The 19,961-nt window shown below is 38.9% G+C and overlaps 1 protein-coding gene across 6 annotated transcripts in view; it reads left to right on the plus strand.

The window, feature by feature from the left end:
- LOC126365866 (rho GTPase-activating protein 19) overlaps nucleotides 1-12,851 on the plus strand; it is a 116,781-nt gene extending 103,930 nt beyond the window's left edge. For 4 of the 6 annotated variants that reach the window (XM_050008541.1, XM_050008542.1, XM_050008544.1 and 1 more), the window contains exons 9-10: nucleotides 1,617-2,426; nucleotides 11,535-12,851. In XM_050008541.1, the coding sequence (XP_049864498.1) occupies nucleotides 1,617-2,426; nucleotides 11,535-12,203 (1,479 nt within the window). In that variant the 3' untranslated portion in view covers nucleotides 12,204-12,851. The remainder of the gene's footprint in view (nucleotides 1-1,616; nucleotides 2,427-11,534) is intronic. The other 2 variants (XM_050008546.1, XM_050008547.1) reach the window with 1 other exon arrangement.
- The last annotated feature ends 7,110 nt before the right edge of the window (nucleotides 12,852-19,961 follow it).

Genomic DNA, 19,961 nt, shown 5'->3' on the forward strand with positions numbered 1-19,961 from the left:
ACGCTGTAGCTCAAAAATTAGAATGTTTCAATTTTACCTGTAGATATTGTTTTATTGTGGAATACTATCGCTGGCCGCGGTGGTCTCGCGGTTCTAGGCGCGCAGTCCGGAACTGTGCGATTGCTACGGTCGCAGGTTCGAATCCTGCCTCGGGCATGGATGTGTGTGATGTCCTTAGGTTAGTTAGGTTTAAGTAGTTCTAAGTTCTAGGGGACTGATGACCACAGCAGTTGAGTCCCATAGTGCTCAGAGCCGTTTTTGGAATACTATCCCAGGTGCAAATCATTATGTAAATCTATTATCAGGCAATGAATCTGAGGAGGAGAGGCCAGACACACACACTGTGACCCACTGATTTTGATGAGTTTCAGCATAGTAATTATCAGCCACTCAGAAGTAATTCCTGTGAAAGAGTGGCATATGTCATAACACTTCTCCAAATTCAAAACTACGTACATGGGTTCATATTACACTTTTTGCAGTATCTCTTACTGTTTTATTCTTCCTCGTAATAATGCAGTGCGTCATACTCCTTATTTACAATGCATTAGCTGATGGATAGGAACACTGGATTAATGTCTCATTGCCCCCATTCACTTGGTCTGTTGGCTAACAACTTCCTTTGTTCTGTGATATCAAAGTAAAAATTCATGGACTCTATTTTCCTCACTCCAATAAGCCACGTTTTAGAGATACCAACATCAAAATAAAAATAAAAAATTCCAGGGTTGATGCAAAGGTGTATAAAAGTTAGTTAATTGCAACGGCAAATGTGTGAGAAACAATAAAATGTTTTGTCTCAAAACATGTTTTTTATTTATTTTTATTTGTAAAAAAGGCAACCCTGTACATAGATTTCACATCAACTTGCATTCTCTGTGAAAGAATAAAAAATATTTCAAAAAGTGAGATTCAAAAAATATTTTTAAATTTCTTGGAAACTATTAGTATGCAGACCTGATAAGTAGTAATAAGATTTCCTTGGTTTTGAGTGGTCTGATGAATCCACCAGTTCTGGAATTGACCTATCATGACATTTGACCTTATTTTTTTCCTCTCCCCCTCAAATGTATGTGCAAATCAGTTGGTTTCAGTGTCTAGTCATACTTCATAAGGCTCAGTGAAATAGCTATTTTTGAATTTTCAGTTGTTTCATTTTGGTCTCTGCCTAGTGTGTTCGGTTTCAGGGTAAGAAGAACTGAATTTATTGAACTTCCTAATTTTAATAATTTCTGCATACAAACGGGGCCACCTGAAACATGTAGTCACTCTTCCTTTTATAATTTGTGAAAAAAAATTAACCTCTTTGTGTCTCGTAGTCTTAAAAATGTAGAAAACAGGAAATGAATCTTTCCATTTGTATGTCTAGATTCGAATTTACTTCCAGTTGTTTGTGTGTAAAATGAAGTATTTACCATAACAATATACACTCTTTGAATAAAAAAAAGGGATTTCACTAACTTAATATTATTCTTGTTAGTACGTGATTAACACTTTGAGTTGCGTCCCACAGAATGGACTTATTTGGACACTTCTTTCATCCTTTATCTATCTGTGTGTGTGTTTTTTCTGTCTTTTCAATTTCTGTGCCTATTTGGAATTTCCTTCATTTTCAGACACCAACAAGAACAGGCGATCGTATTAAATTATTCCAGGAACATGGAAGTGGTGGATTCACTCCCCTCTGTGAATTCCCTACTTTGAAAAAATCATTGTGTGACTCTAATTCAACCGTAGTACGTCTAAGATACTCAAGGAAAACTGCCAAACCACTGTTGTTGAGACGGCGGCTGATTTGTGTTGATTCTGAGAATAGCATGTGTGAAGAAAACAGTGTTATGCTCAAGTCACTTAGGCTTAATAACTGTGACTCTAGTAGTGGATCCCATTCCAGCAAATGGGATGGCTTACATAAAAATTCAGTGAGCAATAAGTCTCAAATGAATATTGCTTTTAGCTCAGTGCAGTGCCAACAATCTACTGTTGATACTCATAATGAATTATTAGTAAATGATTACTGTGACAGACACCTTATAAATGGTAACATTCCCCTTACAGTTAGAAATATGAAATTAATTGGTGTACCTGAAAGCCTGAGTAATGGGAGATTATTTCATGCAAAGTCTGTGACTTTTGAAGCGGAAGGTGATCACAGTAATTCCCCTGCATTCCATGTCAACCTTCATTCAGCCTATCCAGTGGCAGCACCTTTACGTAACTCAAGTGATAGAAATTGCAGTGTATGGTTAAGTGAATTGGACACAGAACGTACACAAGCTTTACAAAGAGACCAGTCTCCTTCTGTTCTTCCATCTACCCCAATCTGGGCTGCAAGTACACCTGCCCTGCAGGTCATCAGCTTAAACCAAAGCAGCTCCATATCACCCATCACCCGGTCTACTCAGAAAATGCCTAAAGCTATGCAGGTAAGCAATAAATCTTAAATGCGTAGACTCGTCCTTGCATGGAGGGCATAGGGTTGATGAGCATTATGGACTGACTAGCAAGCACTGGTGAACTGGTTAAGTTTTATGATTGGTGCAAATATAAAGTTCTCTTATGTGTAGCTTCAGTTTTGTGCATTATGTGCAACTGAATAGTTGAAGAAGTAGAATTGAAATATTTAAGTGCACAGTGTTTTGTTTCAACAACAAAGTTTATTGTTTCTTCAAATAAGACAGTACATCTGGGTATATATAACACAGATAACTATCAATTATTGCACTCATTTTAGTGGGAAGCTTTCTTGGTGACTGGTTGCTGCAATTAGTCAGTTTGTGTGAATTTTTATTAAAATAATTATACATTTCTTGACACGCGCATCTGAAAATACACTCTCCTCACAGTCTGTTGAGCACTGCAGATAATTTTTAGCTATTCACACATATTGCAACCTGGACAGTGTGTATTGCTTTTGTTATTTGTCATAAATTTTTGCAACACTTTGCAGATTCAGTTCAAGAACTACATTAGATCTTGGTATTGTATGAGGTTAGTCATTAAGTGGCAGTTGGTGGTACTATGTTGCAGTTCGTATTCAAATGTCATATAATATGCATGTATTTTGGTCTGAATGGAGAAGTTCAGCCTGTTGCGGTTGGGGGGGGGGGGAGGGGGGGGGGCTACAAAGTTGAAGCATGGCTCACTGTTTGGGACTTACATTAACGTGAAAATTGTTTCTTTCACATCTCATTCTATCATCTAATGCAAAAAATAGTAAAACATTTCTTTAAGGATTTCCAATTCACACCAAGACATTCAGGATAATTGTTGGGCTGGGACAGTGAAATTACCACAATTTTGACTTAAAATAAGTCCTTTTTATTGAAATAAATCATTCAAGTGTTATCAAAGTTCAGTATTTGCACAATACATGAAATAGAATCGTTTTGAAAATTGACTACTAAACAGTGGCCATTGAAGAGAGCCTAGCATTTGGTACTAGATGCTGTAGTCAGACTAATTTTGCCAGTAGTTACAGCCACAAGTTGCTGCTGTGTTTGTGAATTGTTCAGAATACTGGCATATTCAATAACAACCTGAAATTACCTGAGTGTGGAACAGTTTTTGCTCAGTGAAGTGTAGTTTGTGCAATTTTTGGGCAATATAACTAAATTCTCTGTTATTCATTTAGTGTAGAAAATATAACATTTCTAAAAGATAGCATTTGACTTTTTTATATATAGTTGAGGTGGAAATTTCAAAATAATGTTATGCATCCAAGTATGGACAACCACCAACCTGATCAGACTTGGGCCCTACTCCTTATTCTAGTCCGATAATTTTATTGTTCGCACTACACTGTTATTAAGTTAAACTATGGTTACCAATCCTCATTCCGTCTTTGCCTGTGTAGTGCTCCAGACTCTTCCTTTATATTGCAGCATACCAAAATTTTGGAAGTTGCCACAGATGAAAGTGAACTTCACGAACTGTTCAAGTGAATGCAGTGTGTCACTTTGAGTTTAAGCTCTCATTTCCATAAGTGATCAATTCTTTATACCTCTTTGAGAAATGTAGATCAGATTTGGAATGACATAATAGTTTGCCTTAAGATTAAAGCATTATGGCTTTAAAGCCCTTACTCTAGACTAGAGAGGAAGCTTCCCATTCTTGAAATGGGAAGACAGGATGTTGCATAAGTAGACCTACTTTTGTTCCATTCAGATTATTAAGAATTATTTTGTAAATTGTTTTTTTAGTGTACTGGCAAAGTACACCAAACCTAAGATAGGAGTATTTGTTGTATCTGTTCTGTTTTCCAAAATGAATCAGTTCTGGCCCTTTGTCATCTTTTCTTTTCTGTTATTTTGGAGTATTTCATTCTTAACATATACATAAGCTAAAACTCTAGTGTTGTATGTAGTAAATGTTGCAGTACAACATAAGGTCATTTTGGTTGTATCAGCAGATTACAATGAAGTGAAAATAATAGGTTTCCATGATAAATGTACATGCACGTATGGGCAGTGTGGGTGGAATGTAGTTATTCATTAGTGAACATTAGTACAGGTGTGTGTATTTTTAAATTGGTAGTAGTTGTGAATTATGTTATGATTTTTGTTATTAATATTTTTTAGTGTTTTTGTTTTCAGTCTTCCAGAACTATTTTGTTGTTTTATTGATAGTATTTTCTATGTGGGAGCTATATGATTACTTGTAAGTACTTATGGTACATTTAAAACATCTGATTAACATTTTGAAGTGCAGTTTGCTTTTCTGAGAGTATTCAGTGATCTGTATAGTTATGCTGTGCCATGTTAACAAAAATATACAAATAACATTTCTCTCAGTGCTCTGAAATTAATCCATTTCTGCAGTCAGTAGTGGAGTAAACAGCAAAACAATAATAAAAATTAGGCACTAATGAGCACCCTGCTACATGCCTTGTCACTTAGAGAATGGTGAAAATATTGGAATAGTGTTTCAATTTGAAACAACCAGAGAATATGTATATCAACCCCCCCCCCCCCCTCCCAATTATTTAAAAGCCACAAGCTGGATACTGACTGGAAACAAATGTGTCCAGAACCATTTGTGAAATCTCAAAAGTATTTCTCCATTGACTTCTCTTCCAAAGCTCATATCTTGAGTATGCTTTTGCACCTCAGGTGCAGGTGAAATGCTGTGCCACATCTAGAGCATCCCTGTATGCAGTGTGTGTGTGGGAGGGGGGGGGGGGGTAACTAATTACCTATATAACATATAGGTAGAGAAGAGACAGAATCTGGTTGGATAGCAAGTATCATTTGTAAACACAAAAAGTTATTTTGTTTTGTAAATGAACACCATTTTGCGGAGATGAGTGACATTTAATATTAGATACATTGAAAATCAAGCATATGATTTAGAAGTGAACATTGCTAAACTGAAAAGTGTATAAGTGGATTTGGATTTGGGGAAGAGCAGTGTGGAGGAAAAGTTTAAACTTTATCTATTGCATAAGTAATAACAAGTGTCACTTTAACTTCACTCAGTTAAAAGGTGTACAGCTTTGCTTCCACCGTTTGCTGATAGATAGTGACAACGGTAAGTAGCCGTCGAAAGAAACAGATCGCAGACATCTAGCAGTTAGTTTGGACGTCGATCAACATAACCTCATTGAAACATTAGTCAATTTGTGTCAGCATCATAAAGTTGTTCTTGATTGAAGATGTCAATTTACGAGCCTAATTCTTGTCTTTTGCGGGAGGTGTTACTGTTTTGTTTCAGTATGAAGAAAACAGTGGCTGAGTCTCATCAAATGCTCTCAAGTACGTTTGGTAAGGATGCTATTAGTGAAAGAATGTGTCACAAGTGGTTTCAATGCTTCAAGAATGGTGATTTTAACGTCGTAGACCGGCATGGTGGTGGGAGAGGGAATGTTTTCGAAGGTGCAGAATTGGAGACATTGCCGAATAAAGACTCAAGTGAAACTGGAAGAATTGGCACAATTAGTGAGAGCAGGCCACTTCAAAACATCTTAAGGTTATGGGTATGATTCAAAAGAAGCAACTTGGATCCCGTGTGAGCTGAAACCAAGAGACATTGAATGGCGTTTGTGTGTTTCTGAACAGTTGCTTCAGAGGCAAAAACTGGAGGGATTTCTGCATAGCATTGTGACTGGGGATGAAAAATGGGTTCATTACAACCACCCTAAACGCAAAAAATCATGGGGATATCCCTGCCATGCTTCCACGTCGATAGCCAAACCGAATATTCACAGCTCCAAGATAATACTCTGCATTTGGTGGGACCAGCTCGTCATCGTGTACTGTAAGGTGTTAAAACCAAGTGAAACATTCGCAGGTGCTGGTTATTGAACACAATGTGTTTGAGAAGAGCATTAAAAGACAAATGGCCGCAATACAGTGAGAGGCATGATAAGATGATTTTGCAGCACGACAACGCTTGACCCCACGTTGCAAAAGAGGTCAAAACATACTGGAAACCTTAAAATGGGAAGTCCTATCCCATCCGCCGTATTCTCCTAACACCGCTCCCTCTGACTATCACCTGTTTAGATCACTGGCGCATAGCCTGGCTGACCAACACTTCCGATCTCATCAAGAAGTCACAAATTGGATTGATTCGTGGATCACTTCAAAAGATGAACAATTTTTTCGACGCGGGATTCATGCACTGCCCAAAAGATGGGAGAAAGTATTGGCCAGCAATGAAAAATACTTTGAGTGATACATGAGTAACCAATTTGTTACATTAAAGCCTCAAATGTTTGGCGGTGAGGGGGGGGGGGGGGGGGGTGAAAGCGAAAGCAAAGTTGTACACCCTCTAGTACACAGGTTACTTCATTTCTCCAAAAAAAACTAGTAGTTATATACTATTACTTTCCAAAGAATTGCAACTGCTGTTACTGCTAATAAACTACTTGCTGAGCCGTGTTATAGTGGTGTGCACATAAAAATCTAAATAATGCACAGTGTAGATTTAGAGCGCAGTGTTCTGTAGTTGACCATCTCGTTACTTTGTCCACCCATGTCATGAATGGTTTTCTGCAGAAATCCCAGACTGTTACTGTGTTTTTCGGTTTGGAGAAGGCCTATGACACCTGCTGGAGAACAGGTATCCTCCATACTCTTTATACGTGGGGCTTCCAATGGAGCATGCCCTGTTTTCTTCGGGCATTTTTACATGACTGAGTTTTCGAGGTGCATGTGGGTTCTGCCTTGTCGGATACCTCTATCCACAAAAATTGTGTGCCTCAGGGTTCTGTCCTAAGCATCGACCTCTTTGCTATTGCCATTAACCTTATAATGGCCTGTCTCCTGCTGAGCGTCTGTGGCTCCATTTTTGTTGATAATTTTTCCATTTATTGCAGTTCTCCATGGACCTGTCTCACTGAGCGGCAGCTTCACTGATGTCTTGATCGTCTTTACTCCTGGAGCATCGACAATGGCTTTCACTTTTCCACTAACGAAACCATCTGTATGAATTTCTGGTGGTGCAAATGGTTTTGTCCCACCATCTTTACATCTTGGGCCTGTTGCCTTTCCATTTGTTGAAACTACGAAATTTCTGGTGCTCATGCTCTATAGGCAACACTCTTGGTCCTCCCATGTGTCTTACCTGGCAGCCCCCACTATGCGGTCCCTCAATGTCCTATGTGTCCCAATGGTACTTCCTGGGGTGCCAATCAAACCACCCTCCTCCGTTTGTTCCGGTCTTTCGTCGGTTCGAGAATTGACTATGGTTGCTTTATTTATGAGTCTGTGCACGTCCATACCTCTTACGATGTCTCAACACTATCCACCATCGTGACATCCTTTTGGCCACGGGTACCTTTTACACTAGCCTGGTTGAGAGTCTGTATGCTGAAGCTGCTGAACTACCACTGTCCTATTGCCGTGACTTTCTCATCATCAGGTATGCATCCCATTTGTCTGCCATGCGTGGCACCCTCCACTATGCCTCCTTCTTTGATGATTCCTTTGATCATGAGTACAGGGCTTGTCCCTCTTCTGTTACCTCCTGCAGTCCACTTTTGGCACTTCTTATGGTGGCTTAACTTCACACTACCTGCAACTTTCCTGGTGGGTGGGGAACCCTTCACCACCCGTGTTATCTTGACTTTCATTCACTTCCTAAATAGACTACTCCAGCCTCGGTCTATCGCCTTCAGTTTCACAACCTTCGCATGGAACTTCGCGATAGTACTTTTGTATACACTGATGGCTCTTTGACCTAGTGGGGCCGGGTTTGCCTTTGTCATTGGCACCCGTGCCTTTCAGTATTGGCTTCCGGCACACACCTCAGTATTTACAGCCTAGCTCTTCACCCTGCATCAGGCCACAGTGTACATCCAGTGGCACAGGCTTTTCAATAGTGTCCTCTGCTCAGACTCACTTCAGTGCCCTTCAAAGTCTATGTGTGCTCTACACTGTCCGTCCCTTAGTGCAGCAGGTCCAGGAGAACTGTCACTTGCTCACTCTTGGTGGAGCCAATGTTATGTTTATGTGGGTTCCCGTTCATGTTGGTCTGCCAGGAAACAAGGCTGATGACACTACTGCCAAGGCTGCAGTCCTCGTACTTCAGCCCTCAAATATCTGTATTCCCTCCTATGATCTCTGCGTTGCCATCTGCCAGGAGGTGGTGTCTGTTTGGCACCGTCAATGGTCCTCCCTTCAAGAGAATAAGCTTCGGCTTATTAAGCCTCTCCCAGTGCCGTGGACGACCACCTCTTGGCCCTCCCACTGGGAGGGGATTATTTTAACTTGGCTGCTTATTGGGCACTGCCTTTTTAGCCATCATAATTTGCTAAGTGGTGCTACCCCACCACTTTGTACATACTGCACCCAAATTTTAACTGCCCACCACTTCCTGATGGACTGTCATTTTTGTAACCATTTATCTTCCAGCCTGGGTTTGCCATCTGATTTGATCAGGCGTTTTAGTGAATGACGCTTGGGCTGTTGACTGCGTTTTACTTTTTATCCGCTGAATCAATATGGCGAAGGCCATTTAATTTTTAGTTTCGGACCTTCTTTTCGGTATGGTGTGCCTCTTTTTTTTTTTTACGGCATGCCTGCTTTTAGCTATCTTCTCTTCTGTCAGTTGGGAATGACGTATAGTTGCTTAACTCCTCTCTGTGCTCGTGTTCTATAGTTCTGACTTGGGCGCATATAACCCAGTTTTTTTTTTTTTTTTTTTTTTTTTTTTTTTTTTTTTTTTTTTTTTTTTTTTTTTTGTTACATCCTAAAGCACAACACAGTAAAGTTAATAACAGTAAAGTCACTGTCCTTAATCTTTCTATACTACTTTCGAACAAAAATCACTTAAAAATTACACAGTACACAGTAAATCTCTCAACTATTACCACTTAGAGCTCCTAACTTTTAATCCTGACATGATGTACACTTTCTGATTTCACGTTTCATGTCACATTATGATACAGAATTAAGTTTAATATGTACTTTGTGTACCAAAATCTGTTGACCAGAGAGACAGATGGCCTAAAGCAAACATGATAAGTATTACCTTAAGAACTGACAGTAATAGTTTTCTGAACATGGAAATTCTACTAGGGAGATTCGGAAGAAGCTGAACCAGTGGTCTGGTGTAGCAGTCACATCGTCATTGCCAGTTACCAGGGTAGGAAGTGGCTGAAGGGTGAGGTGTGGGACAGACACAGAGAGCACTCTGGTGATGCTGCAAAGTATTCTATTTCTCTAGGTGCACAAAATGCATTGTACTGCCACCTGCTTACAAGCACACTGCTGTAGTACGTATCTAATTTCAACCTTGGAAATGTGTCCTTATGCTGAGGCAAGTATTCTCTCTCTCTGTCAACTCAGACGGAACATTTTACTTCGCATGTATTCTTGTGCTCTACCAGAAGGCAAAAGCTCCTGCACTGCATTATAGAAAATTATGTATAGAAATACTTTTAGCAGTTGAAAGACAAAAATTAAATGTTTGTGATCTCAAATGGTTTGTATTCAGCCATAACTAATTCAACATATTTGGTAAGAACACAATATTTTCTTTTGTGGAGTGCATGTGTTTGCCTGTTGCAAACAGTTTGTCCACTGCCACTGACTTTATTGATTTTGACAGAACTTCTCGTAGCAAATAAAAACTCTTTCAGAGTTGACAGACCTTAGCATTACAATAACCCTTGTTTTATTTTATGTCAAGATAGTATGCTGCTTTTATAGGCAGTACCTTTCACTTGTTTGCCTGCCATCTGGAAAGTAACTAGGTATTGAAAAAGGCAAATAAATTCTACATTTACAATGCTAATTTATGTGGATGCATACTTTAAAATTCGCTGTAGGTGCCAGTGACATCCACTTATCTCAAATGGCTGGTTATCAATCCCACAGTCCTCTGGAGGAAGTCACATGTGATGTTGCTGATAATGTCCTGAATATGTACTTCCAGTGTGCGAGGTTTTGTCCTTTACACCTCGTATTTTTCCCATCCCCATAAAAAGTCACATGGTATCTGGTATGGACTTCTTGAAAGGCACTCATGTGGTCCGTGTTTTCCTAGCCAGTGTCCTGGAAACTTCTCATCCATGCACAGGATAAATGGACCGATAAAATTTGTGGCTGACATTCCATGCCACACAGTCTCTTTTGAGTGAGCCAACATCGTCTTCATTATAATACCAGGCTCTTATTCTGCCCAATAATTGTAACTGTGTCAATTGATAAAACATCCCACATGGAATTACAGTTTCATCACTCTAGAGGATGTTATTGAACAATTGAGGCCAATCGTAGTGCCAACCAAACATGGGCTCCCCACATTCTATCATCATGGTCTCCTGGTTATGGGATTTCCACATTTGAGAATTCGATTCCTTACGCTGATTTGACACACCGCATACCTTGTGAGCCCACTTTCATGTGCTGCCATACGTGTTGATTTCTAAGGGCTGAATAAAAAAATTTCCTGCACAGTCACCACTTTTATCAACAGATCAAGACATGGATGGACGGCCAGTTTGTCTTGCATCTTTTATTGAGCCTGTGGCCACTAACTGTCTGTTACAATTATTTATTGTTTCAGGACAAATTGTCGAATTCACTCCACTCACAATATGCTAGAGTCTCTGCACCAGGGCACGGCCGACTTACTTCCCTAATGTGATGAGACCGATGACCTCGCTGTATGGTCTCCTTCCCCAAAACAACCCAACCCCTTTGCACCAGGGTGATGGAATTCCACACCTTATAATCTGTGCTCACTGTTGAATAGTCAGGCAGTCAGCCATCTTTTCAGTTATTGTATGCATCATCATTCATGGCCATATTTACTGAAGAAAATAAGCTCTCACCACGGGACGTGGCAGGCGCTGGGGCTTGTGAACGAGAAAAATGGAACAAATGCAGAATGTGGAACACAAGTCTGGCATGGGAGCCATATGTTTGCAACTGTATCAGTGCCAATATGGATTAAGATTCCATTAATATCAAACTTGTACAGCCATTTTATACCTAGTTACTTTCCAGAAACCCTGTGTACCACTATGTTTCTTGTCTAGTCTTGCTATGTACTTAAAGAAAGCTTAACTTATTTTATCATCATAGGAAACAATGATGACTCCAAGAAGCAGAAAACCAGTTGTTGTTCTGTCTGGATCTAATCTCTGCCATCTTACAAGTATTAATAATATGGACACTCCAGATGATGCTAATAGGATGCCTTCACCCATTGGTGGGAGTTGTGCCATTAAAGCATTTGTGAATGGTGACTGTGTCGGCACAGAAATACACACACCGATAAAACCTGCTGGTGCTTTTTGCACTATAAGTGATTGTGATAAAGAAAATAGCTGTTCAAGAAAAATAGTCCTGGAAAATGAAAACGGTATTTTCAACATGTACACCAATGGCCATGAAGCTGATAGTTGTAATGGCGGTTCCCTGAGCAGCCCGTTTAAATCATATCTGTCAAGTCGTAGTGTCCTTACTGCTTCTCCAATTGACTTGAGTTTTATAAGCCGTGGGAGTGATTTGGACTCTTCTGTAGAAGAACATAGGATTCTGCAAAGTGTTGAGAACAATCTGAGTGAATCATTATTGTTTTGCCTAAATGGAGGTCAACCATCTTCTCTGGATGATGAAAGTGTGGAAAATAGCAGGTTTGCGGCAGACAAACTGTGTGCTGTTCAAGTAGCTACTTCTGTACCTGTTAAAGATGTGGGGACTGAGTCGTCTACATTTTGCAAGAACTTTCTGCAAGAAACATCATTATGATGTTGATCAGGTATTTTTACGTAATCATCAGAAATACGTACTGAGGCCAGTATTGACATAATGTTGATAGTTCAACATTAACTGTATTTGTCCTAAATGTGATATGGAATACCAAAAACCTGTAACAATAGTATTTACAACCAAGTACAAGAACTAACTTGTAATGTTTCTATGACACTGTAGAAAAATTTCACTGGTATCAGGCCAAAGTAAGACTGTTACTTCAAAAGTTGTCAAACAGAAGCTTCAAACTGTCTTGCAGCTTTCGTAGTGACATTAAATATTTAAGGATTCTTAGATGTTTCATATACCTTTTAAATGTCACATTATTTCAAATGTTTGGAAAAACTTCCTTTTCTTAGGTTCTTTAAAGGACTTTGTGCGTATCAAAAATTAAGATTGTAAATTTTAAAACAGATGTAAACATATTGTAATATAGATTCTTACGTTAATTTATATTTCATTCAAACTGAAATGTTCATCTAGTTATAATGAGTTAATGCTCCTTTCTGTTTTGTTTATTGCATTCTACTTTCATGATGTATAGTACAAGAAACTGTAAGTGCCATGTACAAAAAGAAATATATTAACTTTCACCTTTTTTGGTGCTGTTACGGCTTAATAATTAAATTATTTTGAACAAAATATTGTGAGTACATTACTGTTTTTGTATAACTCCAGTTTATATTGCCTTCTACATATATTATGTTGTGCACTTGTGTGGTAATAATTCTGTATCCATTTTGACCGTCCTGTGATTTCCAGCAGCAATGTTTCTGCAGCGATAGGCATTCAACTTCAATTATTTCAGTTTGTTTCTTTAGAATGAGATTGCACCTGGCAGCTTACGAATCTTGTTGTGAATTTAAGCATGCATAATTCCAGCTAAAATACACACAGTTGCTAAATAGTACAGAAGCCAGCAAACATGGATATGGCCTTTAAATATGTCTGCTTGTGTGCGTGTGTGCGTGTGCGTGTGCGTGCGTGCGTGCGCGAGTGTACACCTGTCCTTTTTTTCCCCTAAGGGAAGTCTTTCCGCTCCCGGGATTGGAATGACTCCTTACCCTATCCCTTAAAACCCACATCCTTTCGTCTTTCCCTCTCCTTCCTGAAGAAGCAACCATCGGTTGCGAAAGCTAGTAATTCTGTGTGTGTGTTTGTGTGTTTTGTTCATGTGCCTGTCTGCCGGCGCTTTCCCGCTTGGTAAGTCTTGGAATCTTTGTTTTTAATATATTTTTCCCATGTGGAAGTTTCTTTCTATTTTATTTACATTATATATATATATATATATATATATATATATATATAAACTTCCAAATGGGAAAAATATATTAAAAACAAAGATTCCAAGTCTTACCAAGCGGGAAAGCGCCGGCAGGCACAATGAACAAAACAAAACACACACACACACACACACACACACACACACACACACACACAGACACAGAACTACTAGCTTTCGCAACCGATGGTTGCTTCTTCAGGAAAGAGGGAAGGAGAGGGAAAGACGAAAGGATGTGGGTTTTAAGGGAGAGGGTAAGGAGTCATTCCAATCCCGGGAGCAGAAAGACTTCCCTTAGGGGGAAAAAGGACAGGTGTGCACTCGCGCGCACACACACACATATCCATCCACACATACATAGAATACACACAGTGTGTGTGTGTGTGTGTGTGTGTGTGTGTGTGTGTGTGTGTGTGCGCGCGCGCGCGCGCGCGTACACCTGTCCTTTTTCCCCCTAAGGGAAGTCTTTCCGCTCCCGGGATTGGAATGACTCCTTACACTCTCCCTTAAAACCCACATCCTTTTGTCTTTCCCTCTCCTTCCCTCTTTCCTGAAGAAGCAACCATCGGCTGCGAAAGCTAGTAATTCTGTGTGTGTGTTTTGTTCATTATGCCTGTCTGCCGGCGCTTTCCCGCTTGGTAAGTCTTGGAATCGGACCCTTGTTTTTCACTAACGGCCCTAGTTTGACCAAACTGACCTTTAAGGTAGTATGTCGATAGAGGACCGTATACATAGGGCTACATGTCTGTACAATAATTCAGAGACTGGAGCCATTGTTGAGATGATGTAGTCTGCATTGTTACATTCTAAGGCTTTGTGTGCCTACAGCATTATTGTGCACTGTGGTTTTAGTGCAAATCAATTGTAACCTCTGTGTTGACCAGTTTGTATCTATTATATTTAACAGTTCATTTTCAAGTAAATCTATACATTGAAGGACAGTCTATAAGTGGTTTTTGTATAAATATGGAACCAAGTAAAAAGTGCAGTGCTGTAAGAGCGCAGTGTTGTAATCCATTGACAAAGTCAAATCATTTTATTAGACACAGAAAAAAATATTTAGAAATGTCACAACATGGATGCTCAAATTATTTCCTCAAATACCAAGTGGTGCCAAGATTTGTGATAAATGTAGGAAAAATGTAACCAAATTGAAAAATGAACCAGAGCCCATCAGTGATGAAAGTATTGAAGAAGAATTTTCTGGGTCAGAGATAACCATCAGAGGCCAAGACCCTAACTTCACTCCAATTTCAGTAGCTGTTAAAACATTTAACACAACACTTAAAGAACTAGATGAGTCCCCAATTGACAAGAGAAAACTAACATCTAGGCATTACGCCAAATCAAAAGTGAAGAAAATCTCATCAATGACATGTAAACGTTTTGTTGCTCTTGAAACTTCATCAGATACTGATACTGATGAATTTGTTCTTGAAGATCTTAAAAGGAACTAAAAATTCTATAAGTAGAGCAAAAAAAACTAATAATTCTTACAAGTTTACCTGAAAATTGGAGTTTCAGGAAAATAATGAGGGAATTTAATGCTCTTAATTACATTGTTCGGCAGTCCAAAAAAAGTTTGAAAGAGAAAGGATTCATGGAAGGTCCAAACCCAAAACCAGGGAAGTGTTTACCAACAGAAACTGTCAAAACTGTACATTCATTTTATGAAAATGATGAAGTTAGCAGATCAATGCCAGGTATTAAAGATTGAGTGACAATTACGGAAACAAGTGGAAATAAAACAAAAATATCAGAGACTTATTTTGTGTAACCTTAAAGAAGCCTACAAGCATTTTAAAGACACGTTTCCTAACATAAAAATAGGTTTCTCTAAATTTGGTAGAAAATGCCAAACTAAATACAGTAACAAACAGCAACTTAAACAATTATAAGCAGTGTATTGCAACTCATCATTAGTTGATTGCAACATGGGAAACTGTGAATACTGCCCAGGAGAAACTGTCATACGTAAAATTTTAAAAGACTCTTTCATGAAAACTTAATTGAACAAGTTCAGTTCCAACAGTGGATGTCAGTTGACCGATGTAATCTGGAAATTGTTCAGAAAACTTCTAAAGAATTAGTAATTTATTTTGTAGTAAAATGTCAACTTTGATTCGGCATGACTTCATTGCCAAGCAACAACCAACATTTCTTAACTCCACAAGAAAAAACCTTATGGAATCTGAATTATTTGTCATATGTGGGTTTTCAGAAAATTATAGTATAGTTCTACAGGATGAAGCTAAGAGTTTCCACTGAACAAGACAACAGATTACAATCATCTTGTTATATATTACAAACAGGAAGACAAAATTTAGCATATGAGCTTTGTCATTGTTTCTGATTGCCTGGAGCAGAATACAACTGCAGTTTACACCTTTCAAAAGAAGCTAGTTTCATATCTAACAAATAAATTTCAAAAGATTCCAAAAAAGATATACTATTATTCTGACGGTTCTGCCGCTCAGTATAAAAATAAGAAAACCTTCCTGAACCTTTGCCTAAATGAGGAAGACTTCTACATAAAAGCTGAGTGGCACTTTTCAGCCACAGCACAAGGGAAAGGGCCTTGTGATGGAGTAGGGGGTTCAGTAAAGAGACTGGCAGCTCGTGCAAGTTTGCAAAGGCCATACCAAAATCAGATCCAAACCACACGAGATCTATTTGAGTGGGCAGTAGACAATACACAAATGTTGATTTTTGCATATTCCATTCAAGAAGACTATGCTGCTTCATAAATATTCTTAAAAAACCGACTTGAAGAGGCATTGACAATCAAAGAAACACAGCAATTTCAAGCTTTCATTTCCAACACTACATCAAAATTAATAGTCAAATACTTCTCAGATGATATGCAGAGTTGGGAGAGCGAAGTAACTACGTCACTAGACAAGCTGAAGTTACAAGATGTATCAGGCTATGTCACCACTGTATATGGCAGAAACTGGTGACTTGGGTACATTTTAGAAAAAAACGAAGAACTTGAAGTGAAAATAACTTTTCTTCAGCCACAAGGACCACCTAAGTCATTCTCTCATCCTGCACATGCAGATGTCCTGTGGGTGTCAGTTGTGGATGTTCTCACAAAAGTGAATCCATTTACTCCGACAGGGAGAACATACATTCTTAATGAAAGTAATGTAAACCAAACCCAGTCAGCTTTATTAAAATGTAATATGTGAAGTTCCAAGATAATTTATTGGGAAACTGCTTTCAACTCAAAACTTAATTTTTGTCTCAGTTTAGTGTTAATGTATATTTTATAGAAACTTGTTTCAAAATTACTGTTAGTACCTATTGTGTTAAATTTAGCTCTGTACAGATACCTGTTACTCAAAAACAAGCATTACGTATTTAATTTGTTTAATAGTTCCATTTCAAACATCATGGACCAGAATTATTATGTAAATATTTGTACTTATTCATACTTTATTTCAGTTTGTAGTTAAATGCTCAGTTTCTTGTTTTTGTTATGTTGTTGTTGTTGTTGTCCTCAGTCCTGAGACTGGTTTGATGCAGCTCTCCATGCTACTCTATCCTGTGCACGCTTCTTCATCTCCCAGTACCTACTGCAACCTACATCCTTCTGAATCTGCTTAGTGTACTCATCTCTCGGTCTCCCTCTACAATTTTTACCCTCCACGCTACCCTCCAATGCTAAATTTGTGATCCCTTGATGCCTCAAAACATGTCCTACCAACCGATCCCTTCTTCTAGTCAAGTTGTGCCACAAACTTCTCTTCTCCCCAATCCTATTCAATACCTCCTCATTAGTTACGTGATCTATCCACCTTATCTTCAGTATTCTTCGTAGCACCAGATTTCGAAAGCTTCTATTATCTTCTTGTCCAAACTAGTTATTGTCCATATTTCACTTCCATACATGGCTACACTCCAAACAAATACTTTCAGAAACGACTTCCTGATACATAAATCTATATTCGATGTTAACAAATTTCTCTTCTTCAGAAACGCTTTCCTTGCCATTGCCAGTCTACATTTTATATCCTCTCTACTTCGACCATCAGCAGTTATTTTACTTCCTAAATAGCAAAACTCCCTTACTACTTTAAGTGTCTCATTTCCTAATCTAAATCCCTCAGCATCACCCGATTTAATTTGACTACATTCCATTATCCTCGTTTTGCTTTTGTTGATGTTCATCTTATATCCTCCTTCCATGAATCTGTCCATTCCGTTCAACTGCTCTTCCAAGTCCTTTGCCGTCTCTGACAGAATTACAATGTCATCGGCGAACCTCAAAGTTTTTACTTCTTCTCCATGAATTTTAATACCTACTCCAAATTTTTCTTTTGTTTCCTTTACTGCTTGCTCAATATACAGATTGAATAACATCGGCGAGAGGCTACAACCCTGTCTCACTCCTTTCCCAACCACTGCTTCCCTTTCATGCCCCTAGACTTTTATGACTGCCATCTGGTTTCTGTACAAATTGTAAATAGCCTTTCGCTCCCTGTATTTTACCCCTGCCACCTTTAAAATTTGAAAAAGAGTATTCCAGTCAAAATTGTCAAAAGCTTTCTCTAAGTCTACAAATGCTAGAAACGTAGGTTTGCCTTTTCTTAATCTTTCTTCTAAGATAAGTCGTAAGGTCAGTATTGCCTCACGTGTTCCAACATTTCTATACGGAATCCAAACTGATCCTCCCCGAGGTCCGCATCTACCAGTTTTTCCATTCGTCTGTAAAGAATTCGCATTAGTATTTTGCAGCTGTGACTTATTAAACTGATAGTTCGGTAATTTTCACATCTGTCAGCACCTGCTTTCTTTGGGATTGGAATTATTTGATTCTTCTTGAAGTCTGGGGGTATTTCGCCTGTCTCATACATCTTGCTCAACAGCTGGTAGAGTTTTGTCATGACTGGCTCTCCCAAGGCCGTCAGTAGTTCTAATGGAATGTTGTCTACTCCGGGGGCCTCGTTTCGACTCAGGTCTTTCAGTGCTCTGTCAAACTCTTCACGCAGTATCGAATCTCCCATTTCGTCTTCATTTACATCCTCTTCCATTTCCATAATATTGTCCTCAAGTACATCGCTCTTGTATAAACCTTCTGTATACTCCTTCCACCTTTCTGCCTTCCCTTCTTTGCTTAGAACTGGGTTGCCATCTGAGCTCTTGATATTCATACACGTGGTTCTCTTCTCTCCAAAGGTCTCTTTAATTTTCCTGTAGGCAGTATCTGTCTTACCCCTAGTGATATAAGCCTCTACATCCTTACATTTGTCCTCTATCCATCCCTGCTTAGCCATTTTGCACTTCTTGTCGATCTCATTTTTGAGATGTTTGTATTCCTTTTTGCCTGCTTCATTTACTGCATTTTTATATTTTCTCCTTTCATCAATTAAATTCAATATTTCTTCTGTTACCCACGGATTTCTAGCAGCCCTCGTCTTTTTACCTACTTGATCCTCTGCTGCCTTCACTACTTCATCCCTCACAGCTACCCATTCTTCTTCTACTGTATTTCTTTCCCCTATTCCTGTCAATTGTTCCCTTATGCTCTCCCTGAAACTCTGTACAACCTCTGGTTCTTTCAGTTTATCCAGGTCCCATCTCCTTAATTTCCCACATTTTTGCAGTTTCTTCAGTTTTAATCTACAGTTCATAACCAATAGATTGTGGTCAGAGTCCACATCTGCCCCTGGAAATGCCTTACAACTTAAAACCTGGTTCCTAAATCTCCGTCTTACTATTATATAATCCATCTGATACCTTTTAGTATCTCCAGGGTTCCTCCATGTATACAACCTTCTTTCATGATTCTTAAACCAAGTGTTAGCTATGATTAAATTGTGCTCTGTGCAAAATTCTACTAGGCGGCTTCCTCTTTCATTTCTTAGCCCCAATCCATATTCACCTACTACGTTTCCTTCTCTCCCTTTTCCTACATTCGAATTCCAGTCTTCCATTACTATTAAATTTTCGTCTCCCTTCACTATCTGAATGAATAATTTCTTTTATTTCATCATACATTTCTTCAATTTCTTCGTCATCTGCAGAGCTAGTTGGCACATAAACTTGTACTACTGTAGTAGGTGTGGTCTTTGTATCTATCTTGGCCACAATAATGCGTTCACTATGCTGTTTGTAGTAGCTTACCCGCATTCCTATTTTCCTATTCATTATTAAACCTACTCCTGCATTACCCCTGTTTGATTTTGTGTTTATAACCCTGTAGTCACCTGACCAGAAGTCTTGTTCCTCCTGCCACCTAACTTTAACCTATCCATTTCCCTTTTTAAATTTTCTAACCTACCTGCCCGATTAAGGGATCTGACATTCCACGCTCCGATCCGTAGAACGCAAGTATTCTTTCTCCTGATTATAACATCCTCTTGGGTAGTCCCCACCCGGAGATCTGAATGGGGGACTATTTTACCGAAGAGGACGCCATCATCATTTAATCATACAGTAAAGCTGCATGTCCTCGGGAAAAATTACGG

This window comes from Schistocerca gregaria, chromosome 4 (genome assembly GCF_023897955.1).
Source record: "Schistocerca gregaria isolate iqSchGreg1 chromosome 4, iqSchGreg1.2, whole genome shotgun sequence".
Taxonomy (NCBI): Eukaryota; Metazoa; Arthropoda; class Insecta; order Orthoptera; family Acrididae; genus Schistocerca; species Schistocerca gregaria.